This window comes from Pimephales promelas, chromosome 23 (genome assembly GCF_988280905.1).
Source record: "Pimephales promelas chromosome 23, fPimPro1.hap1.1, whole genome shotgun sequence".
NCBI classification, from domain to species: domain Eukaryota; kingdom Metazoa; phylum Chordata; class Actinopteri; order Cypriniformes; family Leuciscidae; genus Pimephales; species Pimephales promelas.
The window spans coordinates 2,284,445-2,305,908 of NC_142791.1; the positions used below are offsets into that span (position 1 = coordinate 2,284,445).

Sequence of the window (21,464 nt, forward strand, 5' to 3'; positions counted from 1 at the left end):
GAGCCTCCATTTTTGCACTCAGGTCTAAGTCTCATGGCCCTCTATCAGAATCCAGAGTTTCAAGAAGATCAGAGAAATTCAAAATTTCGACCCGAAAAAAACGTGGAGCTTCATGTACCCACCCGGACTCTTATTTTGCGCTCAGTTCAACACAAGCCCCGCCCACTTGTTTCTGTCTGAAGAAAATGGCGGTGCCCATGAATATTGGAACGCTGTTACAGTCAGAAATAATAGAAGACACCAGCGACAAAGATGAGGGCGTTTGCGTATTGGGCATATTTGGGAAAAGCGCAATGCAACCTGGATCAGTCAAAGACACTCTCATAAACACGTTAGCAGATAAACACATCTTCTCTCTCTTTGGGAGCGACGACACTGACAGTCCCGGCGGAGGAACAGCGATACAGGCGTATTACAATCAGGAGAACCGCGTGCTGTATCTCGTATTAACATCCGTTTTAGACAACCGCCAGCTTATTCGCGCGTGCGAGTCTCTGACGGCGGGTTTGGGTCACGCCGAAGCGCATGAGTTTTGGAAAACGGCTGAGAAGGATCACTGTTTGCAGCTTCTGTATCTCTTCTCGCTATGCCATGTTCTTCTGCTGGTTCATCCCACAAGTTCGTTCGACGTCACTTACGATAAGATGTTTCGCGCTTTGGACGCGCTGCGTCAGAAAGCGCTTCCCCTGCTGCGCGCCGCGATTAAAGATTCGCCCATATCAAAGGAATGGAAGTTAAACTGCCGGCCGTGCCCTCCGCGTCTGCTATTCGTGTTCCAGATGAACGGAGCTCTCAGAGTGAGCTCTTCTGTGATGGGCGGGAATGGGACTGATGGCTCTGGAGGAGATAAACCCAAAAAACACTCGCCTAGAAGGCGGCTACAGCACGCTCTGGAGGATCAGATATACAGGATATTCAGGAAAAGTCGTGTACTGACCAACCAGAGTAGTAATTGTCTCTTTACAGTTCCTGCCAACCAGGCTTTTGTATATGTAGTGCCAGGACCAGACGAGGACCCCATCAGCTCTCTCCTGGGCCACCTGAGGTCCAACTGTGCCCTGCGAGAGAACGAAGGGGGTCCGCCTGTGCCCGGGCAAAGGCGCTACCAACAGATGAGGCACTCCAACAGACAGCCCTCTTTCAATGTAGAAAGCAGTCTTTCCTCAGGAGGGCAGTTAGTGGACTGCACTTTAAAAGAGTTCCTGTTTCAGCATGTTGAACTCGTATTGACCAAGAAAGGGTTTGATGACAGTGTAGGTCGCAATCCGCAGCCGTCACACTTTGAGCTGCCCACCTATTCCAAATGGGTGCATGTCGCGAACAGACTTTATCAGGTCATGATAGAGGGCAGCGAGGATGACGCAGCCGAGATCTCCCTCAAGGTGCAGGGTCAGCTGAAAGTGCTGGAGGGGTTCCTTGACGCAGATGCCAAGTTTTCGGAAAACAGGTGTCAGAAAGCATTGCCCCTGGCTCACAGTGCGTACCAGTCAAACCTTCCTCATAATTACACCACCACAGTGCACAAGAATCAACTGGCACACGCACTGCGAGTGTACAGCCAGCATGCAAGGGGAGTCGCCTTTCAAAGGTACGCCTTGCAGCTCCATGAGGATTGCTACAAGTTCTGGAGTAACGGGCATCAGCTCTGTGAGGAGCGCAGCCTGACGGATCAGCACTGTGTACACAAGTTTCATCTGCTGCCAAAGCCAGGTGGAGATGCACATAAAATAGATTACAGTTGCATTTGATAGATGAAGCAACGTATCCAAAGCGGCTTAAAGGAGAAGTTCACTTTTAAAAAAAGTTCACTTTTGCTGATGATTTACTCACCCCCATGTCATCCAAGATGTCCATGTCGTGCTTTCTTCAGTCGAAAAGAAATTAAGGTTTTTGATGAAAACATGCTAGGATTTTTCTCCATATAATGGACTTCAATGGGAACCAAACGGTTCAAGGTCCAAATGAGAGTTTTAGTACAAACTGCAAACTGTTCAAAGGGCTTTAAATGATTCCAGACAATGAATAAGGGTCTTATCAAGCGAAATAATCGCTTATTTAAAAAAAGAAAGTTTAAGTTTATAAGCTCAAATGCTCGCCTTGCTCTGTTCTGTAATGCGCGTTTGTGACTCCTGTTCGAACTCGTTTATCAAAATGAACGAATCTTTTTTCGTGTCATTTGGTTCATTTAATGAACGAATTGACTCGGGGAAAAGATTCGTTCATTTTGATTGCACTGAAAATTCAATTGATTACCCATTGAAGTCCATTATATGGAGAAAAATGCTGGAATGTTTTCATCAAAAACCTTAATTTCTTTTCGACTGAAGAAAGAAAGACATGGACATCTTGGATGATACGGGGGTGAGTAAATTAACTTTAGCTAGAAAATAACTTTATTCCACAGCTGCTGTAAAGCCAAAACAATTTGTTACTTTAATTTCCTATTATCACTGCAATCAAAGCTATTTATGTTGTTAAAAACGTTATATAAATTAAGGTGACTTGACTACTAAACTGTGTGAGTTTCAGATTACTAAACTGTTTTCTGTGTTAATCAAAAGCATATCATGTAATATACATCTCTATTTTGCAGGAGAGAAGCCAGAAATGGACCACAACCCACCTATTCTATACCACAATAGTAGGGGTCGCTCTACAAGCTCCTGTAACTGTGGTAAGAAGCAGTCTCCGAGAGAAGATCCGTTTGACATCCAGGCTGCCAACTACGACTTCTATCAAGTCAGTGACTCGTTTCTTCTACCATAAATATTCATTACATACCAGTACGTTTTAAATCTGTTCTGTCATTCGTTTTCAGATTCTCGAGGAGAAATGTTGTGGAAAGTTGGAGAGGATCAATTTCCCCGTGTTCCAAGCCAGCACACCCGACCCTGCTCCAGTCAGCGAAGAGGTGCCCAGACCCGTAGAAGTACCTCCATCGGGCGAAGCTGATCGTCTGAAGGAGAAGGAGACTAGCACTCACACGCCTGGTGATAGCACAGGTCTAAGTCTCGCTCTTAGCTTGGGCCAGTCAATGGACAGCCTTGGGACATATGGTGATGGAGCAGAAGGACAAGAGAAGAGGCCGAGCCTGGTGGACAGACAGCCCTCAACTGTGGAGTATCTTCCTGGCATGCTTCATTCCGGATGCCCAAAAGGACTGTTGCCCAAGTTCTCGAGTTGGTCTCTTGTTAAAATCGGTCCAGCTAAAGCCTACAACAGTCTAACCGGTTTAGAGCAACCTGGATTCCTCCCGGGCTCCGCTTTCCTCTTGCCCTGGGATGTTGTCATTCGAAGCCGATCAGAGGAAGACGTGGGATCGCTTGAGCCTCTAGATGGAGGCCCAGCCTCCTGGCCAGCCCCAAATAAAGCATCCGCTGGGAAGCGAGGCAGCGCTGGAGGAATTGGACGAGGGCGCAGACGGGATGATGTTGCTCGTGCTTTCGTTGGTTTCGAGTATGAGGACAGCAGAGGGCGCCGTTTCCTTAGTTCTGGCCCTGATAAAGTTGTCAAAGTGCTTGGGCAAGGTGGACCAAAGGAACCTGCGACCAGATGCTTAAATTCTGACATGCCTTTATACATTCCCTCTCCAGCTCAAGGACGAGGGATCAAGCCACACTACGCCCAGCTGGCTCGTCTTTTTGTCGTCATTCCTGATGCTCCTCTTGAGATCGTCCTGAACCCACAGGTACGATATGTTAAAGTGCACAATCTCAAATTATTAATGAATATCAATCATATTATCCATATTTTCTCCATTAAAGTACTTCTGCTCTCCTAGGTCCAGCCAGGTCCCCCTCCCTGTCCTATCTTCCATCCGGAGCAACCTGAGGTGGTGCTGCCACCTGATGGACTCTGGGTGCTACGCTTCCCTTATGCCTACGTGACAGATCGTGGACCGTGCTACCCTCCGAAGGAGAACCAGCCGCTGGCAAACTTCAGGGTGCTGAGAGGTGTTCTGCGTGCCAACACTACTAGTTCAACACCACAGTAACAAAAAACACTGATTCTGCACTTAAAAGCACCAATGAGACGTCCACAGGACGAGGACTAGATTTTCTCTTGATATTAAGCATTTTGTTTTCACCATGCTTCTTTTTGCGTTTTCTTGTGGCTGTTCTTTTTTTCTTTAACACAATTGTGTAAAAAAAAAAAAAAAAAAAACTACAGTCGTGGCTGTAAATACAAGTTGTGTTTACAGTAAATAAAAAATGCATTGAGAAATAAACAGAAGGTGAACAATGTAATTGATTTTCTCCATATAATAGACTTCACTGGGAATGGGAACCAAACGGTTCAAGGTCCAAATGAGAGGTTCGGTGCAGCTTCAAAGGGCTTAAAATGACACCAGACGATGAATAAGAGTCTTATCTAGGACCCTTCGAGTCATGACTTGAAAAAAGATTTGTTCATTTTGATGAACGAGTTTGAACAGTAGAGTCACAGAACAGAGCAAGGCGAGCATTTGCACTTCTAATACTTTAACTTTTTTATTTATTTTTTAAATGACTGATCGTTTCACTATTATAAGACCCTTATTCATTTTCTGGTGTCGTTTAAAGCCCTTTGAAGCTGCACCGAAACTCTCATTTGCACCTTGAACCGTTTGGTTCCCATTGGCATTGAACTCCATTATATGGAGAAAATCCTGGGACGTTTTCATCAAAAACCTTACCGGTAATTTCTTTTCGACTTAAGAAAGAAAGACACGGACATCTTGGATGACATGGGGGTGAGTAAATTATCAGCAAAAGTTTCTTTTAAAGTGAACTACTCCTTTAAATGTGTATGCAAAAAAAAAGTCCACAGGATTTGCAGATAAATATATATATATATATATATATATATATATATATATATATATATATATATAAATTAACTGACTAAAATAAGATTGCATTAAAAGCTTAAACACTTCTTCCTAAGTAAGGATATTGCAATATGAATCTATCAATTTTATATAAATTAGAGCGTAAAGGTAAAAACACGACACAGAGAGGCGCTATTTAGTTATGATCTGCCAACTGACGGTAAGTTACATCTTTGACATTCTCACGTGAGAATTATATACAGACTGACAATTGTAATATCTTAAAAATACTTTATATTCGGAGTTTATAGTTTATCAGGACTTACTTTCGCTTTTTGTTACTGACAAGATAAGGAATGTTTTGGTTTTTCGCCTGCATATTCTCTGCGCTCGTTCATTGGTCTGTACACTTTTTAGGTTGGCCAATCAGCGTATTGTTGCTAGGCCGCTTTGTGTCATTTATTGGCTGGCCTGGCTGTCAATCAAACTGGGAGCTTGTAACGCGAGGCCCGATGCGCATCGGTGCTGTAGTAACAGAGGGCTGCTGGCGAGGTGCGTGGCTGATGAAGATACCTGCAAACTTTGTGTTGTGGAGAATGATCGCCTGTTTTGCATGAAGGAGCCTTTCTAAAGAGGGAGAGAGTTCGGCCTGCGCGTCTTTTCCATTCAAAGGTAATATCTCGGTACAATCATAATGCTTTAGTGGCTCCTTTATAGGAAGTTAGACTTTTAAAAATGGAATGTGCGTTATTTGTTATCGTGACAGCTCACTACAATTTAACCTTTCAAATTTTATGAACTTATTGATAACTTCTGGATTTATGACATAGTAAATCTGCAGTACATCAATGCATCATTGCAGTTAAATGTCAATAAATATAGCTAGCATCTGTGTTCCAAAAGTGTGTATTGTATCTAGACTATTTCATAATTAGTATGGCACGACTACTGCCACACTACCAACAAAAGTATGAGGAAAAATAACTGTTTATGCATGTGTCTTTCACCATGAACACAGCTTGCATTTTATATGGATATTTTGTTAATTTAACAATTCATTTTTTATGTAAAGTGCTTTGAGATGCAATTTTTAAAGGAACTATGTAAAATAAAGATTATTATAATATTTTACTTTTTATACTAAATTTTAATTTGCATGAAAATGGCCTTATAAAATAGGAAGTGTTCATTCTACACATATTGCATATTAAACTATTTAATCACAACAGCTTTGCAAACAGCTCCATTAGATCATTGCATATTAGGTTCATGTTAATCAATATTATTGTGTACCTAAATACACTCTTTTATACATAAGCAATTGTTCTTAGATGGCTAGATCACTATTGTGTACTGTTTTGTTACCACGACGTAAGTAAGTGACACTCAAGCTTGTTGTCATTTTAAAGCTGGCTTTTCTGAATTGGTTTAGCTTTGGGTGTTTTCAAGGAAGTGATTGGCAGAGGTGCTGAGCTGGTGCTCCCATCTGCACCGTCAGACTGGTGGCATCTACTATGGCCTACATACACGCACACACACACACACACGCTCGTCTGACCTGGATCCATCCCTCCGTCTCTCCACCTGACCCTCTCCGTTTCCAACACTGTTCCTTTCAGTGTTGATGCTAGCATTGCACATTCATGGGTATTCCTGTAGGTTCGTGCTGTCAGCGTATGGTCATGAGCTTGAGAGGTTTGCATAGGTGCCGTTATACCTGGGGAGGAATTCGCATTACCAACCTTTAGAAAGCCGGTATGTTATTAAATCTAAAATGTATTAATTTAGAGGTAATTTGTATTTGGCTCTCAAATGCAGCTTGCATATTAAAAATATACAGTTTATTTTTACATTAGATCTCTCTTTATCTGTGTTTGCATTTACTAAGCAGTACGGACTAAATCATTTTGATGAGCCGCTTGTATTTGTGTATTATTGTAATTACTTTAATAGGCAAACTGTAAAATAAAGTGTTAATCCATCAGATGTCTAAACGGCTAAATCTCACAGCATATGTGTGTTCGCAGCAGGGGGTTTTATGTTTGTGCTGACGGGTTTCAATGGACAGCAAAAAAAGGTGCTATTGTGGGAGCAGCCTGCTGTGTATTATGGGAGAGGGGGGGTTCGCCACCTGTCCGGGGGTCCTTGTTGTCTGTTTAGATGTCCTCTTACTGCCTGAAATGCACTAGACTTTTTATGATGTTTTAGTTTAAACAAGGAAACAAACAGCCATTTATTAACAGAAGATTTTTATGCTGATGTACCTGCTGGTTATTGTTACATAACAGACATTTTTTTTATTAAAAACAGGGATTTGTCTGATGTGTGTTAGTGTAATATGTCGGGATGGAGATGATATTGGTTTAATAATATTATGCAATTGAAAACAACCCAAGTTACTGGGGGACATCAGTTAAATTTTTTTGTATACATGCATAAACAAGAAAGGAAACTAAAAAACACCATTATCTATTTTTGATAGTTTGGGGTCTAACCATCATACACGTAAACAATAAAGGCTCTTTATTGGCATTGGTGGTTCCATAAAGAACATTAAACATCCATAAAACCTTTGAATTGCATAAAATGTTCCGTTACAATTTTAAGAACTCACTGAAAGGTTTAAAGGGATATTTCACTTTGAAATTAATGTTTGGTATGTTTTAGCTTACCTCAAGGGCATCCAAGATGTAGATGTCTTTGTTTCAGCAGTATTTTCAATTTTGATATTTTTAGGTCAAACCCTTTCTTGTTTGTCAGTCAGACATATAATGGAGGTCTATGGTCACCACCTCAAAGAGCATGCACAGAGAAGTCCAAATTAAACATGATTTAATAACTCGTAAATGTAAGCACACATTGATGGCCTAAGACACGAAACAAGCAGTTTGTGTGAGAAAACGAACAGTATTAATATCGTTTTTACCTCGGCCACATGCTCTTTGAGGTGGTGACCATAGACCTCCATTATATGACTGACAGACAAGAACGGTTTGACCTAAAAACTACTGCTGAAACAAAGACACCTACATCTTGGATGCCCTTGAGGTAAGCTAAAACATACCAAAAATTAATTTCAAAGTGAACGGGGAACCCAAAGTGGTTCTTTTATTGAATCGCTATACAAAACCCCTCCTTTATTTTTAGTGCATCACTCAAGCCATGACTGCAGTCTTGGATTTGTAACCGCAGCCTTTATTAGATTTTTTTGTTGAGTGTGTAGTCAGACTCAGAAGACGAAAGATTAGCCATGTTTGGACAGATGATGAATGAGATCTGTTCATTATATATGTGTTTGGTTGGTCTGATCCAGACTAATTCGGAATGGTAAACAGACAAAGTAGACGGAGACAGAGCGTGCACCATTTCTGTGATAATGACCCCAGTGATTATATTGGCGACAGGGGTTTTATCTTCATCTCATCTGTCGAGATCTGAATGAATTCCAGCCCCTGCATCTCCCATAAATTTACCTTTTAATCGTTTTACCTCCAATCAGCCGTCTACCCGCACCGCATCCATTCTTTGTGGATCCTATGTAATCGTGTTAGAAGTCGCATGAGGAAATTATGTTGCTGCTGCTGTATCATTTGGCCAAATTATACAGAGTTCCCTAATGGCAGAGCAAACACAATGGTGCTTAATTATGCCAAGGAGAGTCAGATTTCCAGTCTCATGCTGCTGTCTAGAGTAGTCTCCGGCTGTACTTTTATACGGCCTGTTTGATCGCGTCCGTGCCAAAGCAAATATAATCACAGAATTGCAAATAGATTCCCAGGAAACCTTATTTGCAGCCCTTTTTGTGGAGTTGTCTAATTTAATTTGCCACAGAGTCATTGAGTTCATGTGCTGTCTAAAAAAAGAATTTATTCCTTGAGTGTGCTCAGACACTTGGCTTTATTTGTATAGTCTCATTTAGTTAACATCAACTAAGATTATTAAGTGTTTTAGAAGTAGTTCATGTTAACTATGTGGGCAATGTTATCAAGTGAAACCTTATTGTTTAGTGTTTTCATTAGTAATGACATTTAAACATTTTCTAAATATATGCTTTATGACCTCAGCAGGCTTTTTTGCTGACTCACGAATGCTTTTGTTTATGTGATAATTACGTCGGTTTGCCGAGATGTGGTTGGAATTCGAATATCTGATGATGTCACTCACAAGGCCCTTTTTCGATCTCGCGAGCGAATAGCTGTCCGCGCTTCTGGGTAATTAAATGAGATGCCTGCGGATTCTTTTAGTAATTAGTTCTGCCTTAAATCTCGTCCAAAGCTGCTGCCGACGTGAAGGAGGTCAAGATTTCAAACTTATTCATTGGATTTAGGAAATCACATCACATTTGTGTACCCTGAAGAGACAAAAATGATAATACAATTATGTCATCAGTAACTCATGTCATCCCAAACCTGTATGACTGAAAATGATGTTTAGAGCAATGTTCAAGCCGCTCTTTTACATTGAAATGAAATAGTGACCCAGAGGCTGTCAAGCTCTAAAAACAAAGCACCATAAAGTATTTGAGAGGGACAATTTGAATAAAATGGAAATTTTGGTCTTATTTTCACAGAATATAGTGCATCAGCTATGTCTTTTTACCTCCCAAGCAACATTTCGTCTTGATCAGAGCTTGACAATAACACCTTTTGAGTTGTATAGAAAACATATACATTTTTCAACTGTAGTCTTTTAAAAAGGCATCAGAAATAATAAACTACAATGTAGTTAGGGTTGGGTTTCGTTTGAATTTGAACGATTCTGATTCCGATTCCTTGTTTCGATTCCGGTTCCTAACGATTCTCGATTCCGATTCTTTTAAGAGGCAGGGTCAAAAAAGTTTAGCTAACCTTGCTAACCAACGGCCTTTCTGAAGGAAATACTCCTTCTGTCACAAATACTCCTTTTGTCACAAATTTTGCATTATGCCGAGATTTCGTTATTTTTAGAAAAGTGAAGCCACACTTTGGACCGCCGACGTTAGCTACTCATGTTCGACTCGCGCGGTTATGCCAACACTTCCGGTAGACGCTTCTTCGTTGGTGTTGTTCAGCGGTTTCTTCTTCCGCTCGGCGGACTGTGAATATCGGAACTAGGAATCGAAATTTTAACTTTTGAACGATTCCGGGAAAAACGAAAAGTTAGTCCCGGTTCCAATCGATACTCGATTCTCGATACCCAACCCTAAATGTAGTGGTGAAAAATATAGACTTTTCAATACATATCAATACTCATTTTACAGCAGAATGGATACTCTCTCACTCGTTTCATTTTCTCAGGATGAATATTGTTGGTGCTACAGGGCTTTTTTGGTGTGGAATTGTGCATTTTGTGCATAATTTTACTCATTCCTGCAGATTTTGTACTCCAATCCAAAGTGTGCGCACATAAAGCCGCCTCTCAGTACTAAATTTAGTTATTTTTTGCTGCTTATTGCTCTTAAACAGTCAAATGCACACAAAATAATGTCAAAATGCCGGCCTTGGGGCGAGTATTCCCGTAATTATGTTTTAAATGAGCGTAAACAGACACGTGTATCAGTGTAATGGTTTTAAAGTGACAGCAGCCTAATATACCTACTGCCAAATTATGAGATTATATTAAAATATGCACAGAGATATGGCAGATTTTCCCTATGGCCAGTGAAAATGCAGAGTGCTAATCACTTGATTGGTGAGCAAAAACGACTAGTTCACTTTTAAAAAAAAAACTTTTGCTGATAATTTACTCACCCCCATGTCATCCAAGATGTCTTTTCTTTCTTTCTTCAGTTGAAAAGAAATTAAGGTTTTTGATGAAAACATTCCAGGATTTTCTCCATATAATGGACTTCAATGGGAACCAAATGGTTCAAGGTCCAAATGAGAGTTTCAGTGCAGTGTCAAGCCCTGGTTATAATATATGAATTTGTTATATTTAAACTAAGCACATTTTATCAGGGAATAAACGGTTGAACAGAGATGAGCATTGAAATCTGTGTTTGAGTCCACGTCATTGGCAGGTCTCCAGCTCTCTGCATTAAAAAGCCGCCTGTGATACAGCTCAGGCCCTGTTAACCCGAGGCCAGGATGAACGCGGGACCACACATTCACAGCTAGCTGTCAGACAACAGCTCACAGATACTCTGATTCATGCGTATTTGTGAATGACGTCTGCTGCTGCATTCACTGTTCTGTATCTCTTGCTGACGTACACTCCTAAAATGTGTGAATGTTATTTAATTATTCATTATTTATTTACAGCGTTTTCTTAAAGGGACTGCTGTTTGATTTTATCCATCAAAATCAATCCTAATGTTTTTTTCATAACTATTTTCCTTCCTTTTATTGGTACTTACAAATAGCTGTTTTTGCAATTGTGATCTTAAATAAGTGAAATTTTATGCTGTGATTTGTGAATGTTCATGTTAATATGCTTAAATATGATGATTTCTGAACCTACACTGGTCAAAAGTTTTGGATGATTTTTGATGTTTTTGAAAGAAGTCTCCGCTCACCAAGGCTGCATTTAATTGGTTAAAAATACAGTAAAATATTGTGAAATATTATTACAATTTAAAAATAATTGTTTTCTATTTTAAAATGTAAATTATTCTTGTAATGGCAAAGCTATATTTTTTTCACCATCATTACTCCAGTCTTCATTGTCACATGATCCTTCAGAAATCAATCTAATATAATAATTTGGTGCTTAATTATTAATCATGTTTATATTATCGTAGGGCTGTCAAACGATTAATTGCAATTAATCGCTTCCAAAATAAAAGTTTGTGTTTACATAATATATGTGGGTGCACTGTGTATAATTATTTTTTATATATAAATACACACTCATGCTTGTATATATTTAAGAAATATTTTCATGTTATTTTCATATATTTCATATTTTCATTTTCATTTATATTACATATAGATTTATTTTATATATAAATAATATTTTCTTCTTAAATGTACATTCATGTGTGTGTATTTATGTATATATACAAAATAATTATACACAGTGCACCCACATATATTAGGTCAGCACAAACTTTTATTTTGGATGCGATTAATCGCGATTAATCATTTGACAGCCCTAATTATTAACAATGAAATTATATTCTTTGCTGAAATATATATTTTTTCTAATTTAAATCTTACTTACCCCTTACTTTTGAATTTTCCACAGACATATTGAGCAGCACAAATGTTTTCAACATTGAAAAAGATTTTACTCTTGCGCACCAACTCATCATATTAGAGTGATTTCTGAAGGATCATGTGACACTAAAGACGGCTGCTGAAATTTCAGCTTTGCCATCACAGGAATAAATGACATTTTAGAATACCTACACATATTCTAGCTTGTAATAATATTCACGTGTGTGTGTTCCTCACAGGTGTGCTCTCCTCCCTCCTGAAGCTTCACCACGGCCCTCACCTGTGTGCTCCACTGTTTCTCCAGCGAGTCGTCCTGGACGTCCCGGCCCTTCCTGCTCCGCCCCCGTGCCGTCTCCCCCGCCACGGTCGCCATGACGCGCTCCAAAACCTTTCAGGCCTACCTGCCCAACTGCCATCGCACCTACAGCTGCATTCACTGCCGAGCGCACCTGGCCAATCACGATGAGCTCATCTCAAAGGTAGTCAGCAATGTCTCTTTTAGCATGTATCGCGTTCACGTGTTAGGGTAAATACCAAAAGCCGACGTGGAAAATGCACATGAACACCCCCTCATGTGGGATTTTCCACTGGGTAACTCGTAGAATATTTTGATGGACGGGTTGCCGAGATGAGGTAACCTTTGACCTTTTCAAAATGGCGGAGAGCAAGTGAATCATGAATGGTAAAAATATGTACTATTCATGATCTAGAAAATATACAGCATATTATTTACTGTTTGAGTTTTGATAAATCATCTTGCTGTTGCAGATGACTAAGCAATCTAAAATAGTTTTAGCTAAATAACAAGTCTGGATCTCCATCTATTTACCACATTATGACAGCAAAAGCACTTGAATGTAACACACTGGTAAATACCAGTTCACAAGTGGAAAATATCATATTTTCCATAGCACATGAACGCAGCATTAATCAAACCTGTACGTAACCTCACATCAGGACAGTTACAATTAACTCAGTGTTTCAATTTTAGACAGACTTCCTGTTAAAAGCTCATCAATCACTACATGTTTTTAAATTAGTTGCACAATGTTTAACATATACCATGGAATAACAAAAGTCATTAAAAATGCAAAATCTCATTTGTATATTTTCAGTGCTGTGTACTAATGCTTGATTTGTTTTTGCATTAAAATATGTATTTGAAAAATTTGCATATGTATTTGTGTAATGTGAGCTTAAAAATGGTGTATTATAATCTGTATACATTTTTTTGAGAAATTAATGATTTTGTTCAGCAAGTAATGGTAAAGACATTGCTTCAAAATATTTAATCTCAAATAAATTAGAATTTTATATTCTTCAAAGAAACCTGAAAAAATATATATCACAGTTTTCACAAGAATATGAAGCAGCACTGCTGTTTTCAACATAGATAATAATAAGAAATGTTTCTTGAGCACAAAATCAGCCTATTAGAATGATTTCTGAAGGATCATGTGACACTGAAGACTGGAGTAATCATGCTGAAAATAAATTGCATTTTAAAATAGAAAATTGATTTTTGATTGTAATAATATTTCACAATAATACTATTTTTATTGTGTTTTTGATCAAATAAATGTAGCCTTGGTGAGTATTTTATTATTTCAAAAGCATTTAAAAAATATTATTAACCACAAACATTTGAGCAGTAGTGTAAATATTTTTGGTAACACTTTACAATATGGTTTTATTTGTTAATATTAGTTAGCTACATGTCACATGATGTGGGCAGACACCGATGGCACACTGTTTGTGAGGTGTGTGCTATTATTAATGTATGTGGGTGGAGAAATTAAACAAAAGGTGTCAAGGATTAATAATAGCACCTGTAATCCATAATGTGAACATTGTGTGTGTGAGTTTGGCTTTTGTCTGCGCATGGAGTGTGTGTGCAGGCAGAATGTGGGTCGATAAGGCACTCGGCTGCCTGACGTGCGTCACAAAATCAAGGATGAAGGGAAGCAGGTCATCATATGGGCTTTTGTGTGCCACAAGAGTAAGAGTAATCACGTTTTTGCAGATGAACACCTACATATACCCATAATGCACCACTAAATTCTGTGCCCAGGGTGCCACGGTCTGATAGACCGTGTGTGTGTGTGTGTTCACAGATTAGAAAAGATTGTTTTTGCTACATTCAATAGTTTGCAAAATAAACCCAGTGGTATCTGGTCTGACGAGGCTAACTTGTGTTTCAAGGAAAGTGAGAGCGCTACAGGCGGTTCTGAAGGCGGATTTAAGGGTGAAATGATAATTAGATTTCAATTAGTTCGAATCCCTCTATACTAAACGCATGTCAGAATGGACCGACATAATAAATGTAGTAGCTTAAAGTAGGTTAATACAGTTTTGTACATTAGGAGGCTAATGTTATGCTTTAACCATACGGTAGTGTTACAGAAAAACTAATACGGCATTTACACGATTGATTAAATATACAATTGAAAATGCCATGTAATCAATATATCTGAATACATATTAAAATGTAATTAATTAATGTGTTACTTTTACAGCTCTTAAATACAAAAATAAGGTAATTTACTCAACACTGAAAACAAAATATAATTTCAATCTAACAGTCATGTTTCATGCAAGACGTCATTACAGAATATTAATGCATCATTTTGAATTGATTAAATAAAAAACAGGCAGTTTTCACAAAAAATATTAAACAGTGCAAATTAAGAAATGTTTCTTCAGCACTAAATCAGCATTTTAGATTGATTTTTGATGTATCATGTGATCTGAAGACTGGAGTAATGATGCTGAAAATTCAGCTTTGCCATCATAGGAATAAATTACATTTTAAATTCCTGCAAAAATGTTAGTAAAATGTTAAAATATTGTGAAATATTATTAAAATCTATGTTTTTAGTCAAAAGAGCCTTACAGAGACTTACAGACTCCAAATGTTTGAATGTCAGTTTTCATTATGTTTATGAAATATTTTCCTTACACTTTAAATATACTTGTGTTTATATGTATACATCTAATTAAAAATGTTTTAAAACATATTTTTAGGTTAAATACTTTAAATAAGTTACTCTAAATCTGAAAACACTGAAAATGTGTTTGAACATGTGTTGAACCATCTGTTGAATCATTGAATCTGATGAATGAATCATTTAATTCATTTTGATGTATTGGATCAGCCAGTTTAAACTGATTCACAGAAAATGAGTCCAACACACTCTAAAAGAGTTTATGATTATGTTCACGTGTTTAATGTATTTTGTCTCAAGTGTTTACCTTTTGTTGGCATGGTTTCAGTCGGGTAGGTTAATTAGGCTTAAGATAGATAAAGAAAGCTATTCTGTTCCATATAGCACAGCCAAAATGAATCCGCCCTAATGATCTTATATGGCCAAACCGCCTCCAAACACCCATAATTATGACCCTGGTCCTGCTTTGCGTCATGCCTGGGAAATCCTGTCCTCATGAATGGAGCAGAGACGGGAATTCGATTTTTTTTTTTTTTTTTTTTTTTTTTCTTCCCAATAGATTACCTGATTGGGCAGTCACAGTACAAGTAAATGATGTTAAACTACTTTTGTAACGCATAAGCCAGCCAATTCAATAATCTCTCTGTTTTATTTCCTTTGCAGTCTTTTCAAGGGAGTCAAGGCAGGGCATATCTCTTCAACTCAGTGTAAGTCTTGTAGTTTGTCATAACCATGCAATAGAAAGTGGTAAAGCAACAAGCAAAATATAATTTCAGAATGTTCATGATTTTTGTTGTAATCTTGACATCCTCTTTTCATGGATCAGGGTGAATGTGGGCTGTGGCCCAGCAGAGGAGAGGGTACTGTTGACCGGTCTCCATGCGGTGGCCGACATCTACTGTGAGAATTGTAAAACCACTCTGGGCTGGAAATATGTGAGTTCGGGATCACACCTCAGACAAACAATCATGATTGTTAAACACCGGATGTCAGTGGCGTGCATAGGGGGCGTGCCCCGTCCCTGTCCCTTCCCCTGCCCTGCCCCTTTTGTCTCAAAATGTATTGTGCCCTTTTCTGACAACTGTAAATAATAATAATAATAATTATAAATATTGTAATAAATACCAATACACTTGCCACCCATGACACTAACAATAATAATATAAACAAATATTATATATATAAAGGCGTTTCCTTTGCAACGCCTCGCACACATTTAAAGGTGCCAAATGGGATTTAAAATCAAATCATACAACATGTTCCATACCAGATGGGGGCAGTATACCTCCAGAAATACCTCCACGGCCACGCGCTCTCTCATGTCTTCAAACAATATGGGCGAGTGCTGTGTTGCTCTGTCTCCCTCGTGCATATTCATCAAATCAATTGACGCGATAGTAAAAGGTTGGAAGACCGCAGTTTCACGTGGAGCATTTGGAGATTTTCAGAGATTAGAGACTTAATGAACAACATCTCAATACTAAATTATAAGGGCCGTCTCATAGACAAGTCGGTGCATTTCGACGATATGGGGAAATTAAAGCCCAGGCTATTATTTCTAGTTTTATGATATCCGATTTGTTCATATTACATTTTTATCATTAGTTTGAATTAATTTGACAGACAGCAATTCCCTGATGTGGACCAAGCTAGCGTCTTTCAGAGCTGCCAACTCTCACAACACTTTTCACACACTTTCACGCCACACATTTTTGTCATGCACAGAAAAGGACACTGAGACCGATGTCAGCTCTCAGATTCTGTTCATTTTATTACGCAATTCAAACAATAAATACAGTATTGGCGCTTTACACGACAGATCCCTAGCACACGTGAACCGATCATCTCTACTAGCTAATGGTAAAAGAACACGAACACTGTTGAAAGATACAGTATGCTACAACTTACCAAAATGTATTCCTCATGCATAATATCGACCAATCATTTTTTTTTAACATTTCCCTGAACTGAAATGTAGTAGTGGGCTGTATTTTCCACACGACTGACGTCAGGTTCAAGTACACACAAGCTGGCGCGAGCGCGACTTACTCGTGTACTGCAGTTTGGCTGGTGGTAACGTTGCCCGCCCGCATACCGCCTCCCATGGTCGAAACTGGTATTACGACACCTAACGGGCCGGGGCTAGTAATTTAGCATGCTAATTCAGGTTAATATCTCGGCAGCACTATTACTTGTCAGTTTTTTAATGACATCATCAACCTTATTTCTTCTCAATCTTTTGATGCGTGTTGCTCATTTTTGGGATATTTTAACCTCAATTTTTACAGATGGCACCTTTAAAGGGATAGTTCACTTTGAAATTAATTTTTGGTATGTTTTAGCTTACCTCAAGGGCATCCAAGATGTAGGTGTCTTTGTTTCCACAGTTTTTTCAATTTTGATATTTTTAGGTCAGTCATATAATGGAGGTCTATGGTCACCACCTCAAAGAGCATGCACAGAGAAGTCCAAATTAAACATGATTTAATGACTCGTAAATGTAAGTACACATTGATAGCCTAAGACACGAAACGAGCGGTTTGTGTGAGAAAACCAACAGTATTTATATAGTTTTTACCTCTTGTAACCACAGCCACGTCCAAGTGATCTGAGGGCAAGGGCGCTTCTTTCTTCTGTCTATATTTATATATACACACACACACACACACACACACGTGTCTATAATTACGGAAAAAAATATTATTTATATATAAAGTATTTATATATATAATATAAATTATATATAAATCTATATACATGAAAATATTTCTTAACTGTATACAAGCAAGTGTGAATATATATATATATGAAGAGTTCAGATGCAAAAGCCTCTAAGTGCCATTTGAAATTTTCTTCTAGAATGATCATTTTTATCAAGCTTGTATATTTAAGTTCAGTGATTTCACTTAAATGGCAATGATAATTACCTATTAATTGTTATTTAAGTGAAATTACTGAACTTAAATATACAAGCTTGATAAAAATCATCATTAAAGAAGAAAATTTCAAATGGCATTTAGAGGCTTTTGCATCTGAACTTCATATATAAAATAATCATACACAGTGCACCCACATATATTATGTAAACAAAAACTTTTATTTTGGATGTGATTAATCGTTTGACAGCCCTAATGAATTCATTAACATGATTAACATTTCAATTTAAAGAATAAGCATATCGGAATAGATTTAGAAGTTGGCACTTGTTATCCAGCACACATGTAGTGAAACGTCTCTTATATTCTAATACTTCATTTGATTGACATATCCAGAAAAGCTCCCCGTTATTTTTTACATCAACAGATCTTGACTTTGAGGTGACCACACGCTCGATCTCTTGACCGTTTCTGTTTTTCTCTCTCCCTTCTTTAGGAGCATGCCTTCGAAAGTAGTCAGAAGTACAAGGAGGGCAAATTCATCATCGAGCTGGCCCACATGATCAAGGACAACGGATGGGACTGAAGACCCTGAGCTCTCCATCCTCGAGGCCCATAACGCTGGAAAGAGACATGCAGCATATGAATAATTGGTTTCATTATCTGGCTGTAACTTCCTCCCTGGAAATCTATCTACCTGACACACACCTCTAAACCTTGAGGGTGCAAGGTTCATAGCAGCAGCAGCAGCGCTCCCCCCATCCCATGTGTGTGTGTGTGTGTGTGTATATACACACATATATACGCGTTTGACTGGACCAATATGTGCCAGCTAGACACCAAGTGTTTATATTATGTGAGTATTTTCCTATTCTATTCAAGGGAGTGCACAAATCGACATTTGCTTTCCTCTGGGTTGGCCGAGGTCACGCTCAGGTTTAACTAATGGCTGGATCCATGGTAAAAGAAGGGTGAAAGACGAACCCATTTAGCACGGCACCTTTTAACTCATTGGTGTTTTAAACAAAGCAAAAACACACTAAAACGGAAGCGTCATCCATTTGTTTCCCGTACGTGTCTTTATTTCTTCTAGTCTTGTCATTATCATTTGCATGTTGTTTATTTATACGTATATTTATTGATTTTGACGTGGTTGGTAAACCGTAGCAACCACGGTGGTCTTTGACTAGTGGAATTAGCCATGTTTGATAGAGGCTTGTACGTACACTTCCTCTCCAGATTGTCATCTGTCTCCTTTTGAATGTGGTTATGAAGTAAATGAGGCATTCGTATGCCATTTATAGGGCACAGGTCGCGTACATTAGCTAGCACGAGGCGTTCTTACAGCCTGTGATGTCCCATTCAGTCTCAAAACCACAAATCATGTGGTAAACCAAACTTTCTCACACCGTGTTTTGCGGAAGAACGAGATTGGCGGCTTGTAAACGTGGCCATAGAACAAGGTAATCGTCAATAAAAAGCCTTGGCGCAACCAAAGACTCGTTCATCAACTAGATGCTGACCAAACCGAGTCTGATTTCCTGATTTTGGTTCAGTTGTATTGTCAAGTCGATTTTCAATGATTTTTGGTGTTAATGTCTTATTTTATTGCGTGTGTATTTATGATCAGTCATCATGTATTATTTTAGCACTCTGTATTTATCGTTCTGTGGGACCACTCCACCGATTCCAACTTTTTTTTATATATGTATCACTTCAGATGCTTTTTTTCATGGAGAAATCTATGTGAGATAAAATTGGAATCAGTATTTTAGTCTGATATCAATAAAGCTCTCATTTTACGAATGTCCTTTTGCCATTGGTCTTCATTAGAGAGTGTATTATTTTACTCTTATTTTCACCAAGGCTGCATTTATTTGATCAAAAATACAGTATTGGGTAATATTATTACAATTTAAAATAAGTTCTATTTGAATACATTTTTGAAATGTCATTTATTTCATGTAAATGACATGCAAAGCTGAATTTTAAGCGTCTTCATTGCATTGTCACAATAATTCTAAAATGCAGGTTCATTTCTTATTATTATCATTGTGCAGCTTAATATTTTTGTTGAAACCAAAACACATTTTGTTTCAAGGATCTTGGTACAAAAGAACAGGATTTATTTGAAATCGAAATCTTTTGATCAATTTAATGCAACCTTGCTGAATAACAGTTTTCAATTATTTTATCAAATCAAACTTTTCTGCTCTCTGTCATTCTTATTTTTAAACTTCTGCCTTATGTAAATCATGGGTTGCTGCAAATGAATTTTGAGAGGAGAGTTCAAATGTTCCCTGAGGCCTGTATATGCTGAACCTTGTACACTTTCTCCGCATGCAGTGTGTGTTTGTGTGTGAAAGAGCAGGAGTGTGTGGGGTGGCAGAGCCAGGAAACATTGTTTACAGCAGCAGATGGTGGGCAGGCTCTCATAACCATGATACAAGGAGCAGCCATGTGAATGACAAATATTGTTCCCCCCCCCCCAGGCAACACTAAAACCATGAATCCATTGTTTTGTTCAGGCTCCTGTTGGAAATGAACACCCTGTAACATCTATTACAGCTTCACATTAATGATAGAGACTGCTTTCTATTAAAGATTCTATTTTCAGTTTGCACAGAAACTGTCTTTTGGACCTTGAACCGTTTGGTTCCCATTGAAGTCCATTATATGGAGAAAAATCCTGGAATGTTTTCATCAAAAACCTTAATTTCTTTTCGAGTGAAGAAAGAAAGACATGGACATCTTGGATGACATGGGGGTGAGTAAATAATCAGAAAAAGGTTTTTTAAAAGTGAACTACTCCTTTAAAGGGATAGTTCACCCAAAACTGATCATCATTTACTCACCCGCAAATTGTTCCAAACCTGTATGTGTTTATCTGAACACAAAAGAATATATTTGGAAGAATGTCAGTAACCAAACAGTTGTAGCATTTATAGCATTTTTTTCCTATCATGGAAGTCAATGGTTACCATCCAATGTCTGGTTACCAACATTCTTCAAAATATATTTTTCAGTGTTTAGCAGAAGAAAGAAACTCACAATAAAATAAAAACTATAAATGGAATAAATGGAACTAGAAAGCTTAATATTTCTTGTCTAACATTTCTTTTTGTTTCCACAAATATTCACTCATGATCTCTTTATCTTGGCTTGAAAGGCTTGATAAAATTGCAGCAGGCAGCATTGAGCTGTGTTTGTACACAGGTCAGAAGTAATCCATGTCCAAGAAATCACACACATTGGTTGTCTGAAACCAGTGCGGAGATTACAGCATCCCTAATCCAAAGACTCTTATTGGGAACATTTGCTCATATGCATCAGAGTGTTGGAGATGACTGTATGATTTGGATGTATAATTTTTTTTAGTGCAACTTCATGTGACTGCCATTTAATATCAGAGTATTGCTTTATATTGGCTTTGGTGCGTCTGTTAATGTGGTTTGCTTTGGTTTATATGTTGATTTGCTTTACAGAAGAGCTGTCTCTTGCCATCTCTCTCCATCATAGAGACACTCACCCACTCTGTCTGGGATGGATATCACATTTATTTTTAGACACAGTGGGTTTGGCCAGCAAGAAGCTTAGTATACATCATGTGGCTGAGGCAGGCAGCTTTACTGTAGAGAGAGAGAGAGAGACAGAGAGAACCTCTACCCTATCCCAAAGTTAGATAGCTGCTTTAAAT

General features: G+C 38.3%; 2 protein-coding genes across 4 annotated transcripts; both read left to right on the forward strand.

Moving 5' to 3' along the window:
- Positions 1-150: 150 nt before the first annotated feature.
- smg8 (SMG8 nonsense mediated mRNA decay factor) lies at positions 151-4,233 on the forward strand. Its single transcript, XM_039677485.2, has 4 exons — positions 151-1,710; positions 2,594-2,739; positions 2,819-3,688; positions 3,782-4,233. The coding sequence occupies exons 1-4, from the start codon at positions 186-188 to the stop codon at positions 3,992-3,994; spliced, it is 2,754 nt and encodes a 917-aa protein (XP_039533419.2). The 5' UTR covers positions 151-185; the 3' UTR covers positions 3,995-4,233.
- A 1,002-nt stretch (positions 4,234-5,235) lies between these two features.
- Positions 5,236-19,573, forward strand: ypel2a (yippee-like 2a). Of its 3 annotated transcripts, none has more exons than XM_039677974.2 (5): positions 5,236-5,482; positions 12,186-12,425; positions 15,555-15,598; positions 15,718-15,826; positions 18,264-19,573. In XM_039677974.2, the coding sequence occupies exons 2-5, from the start codon at positions 12,318-12,320 to the stop codon at positions 18,351-18,353; spliced, it is 351 nt and encodes a 116-aa protein (XP_039533908.1). In that variant the 5' UTR covers positions 5,236-5,482; positions 12,186-12,317; the 3' UTR covers positions 18,354-19,573. The 3 variants fall into 3 exon arrangements, with proteins under 3 accessions (XP_039533908.1, XP_088982350.1, XP_039533907.2); XM_089126224.1 differs by lacking the exon at positions 5,236-5,482 and adding an exon at positions 6,323-6,565; XM_039677973.2 differs by lacking the exons at positions 5,236-5,482; positions 12,186-12,425 and adding an exon at positions 13,219-13,945.
- The last annotated feature ends 1,891 nt before the right edge of the window (positions 19,574-21,464 follow it).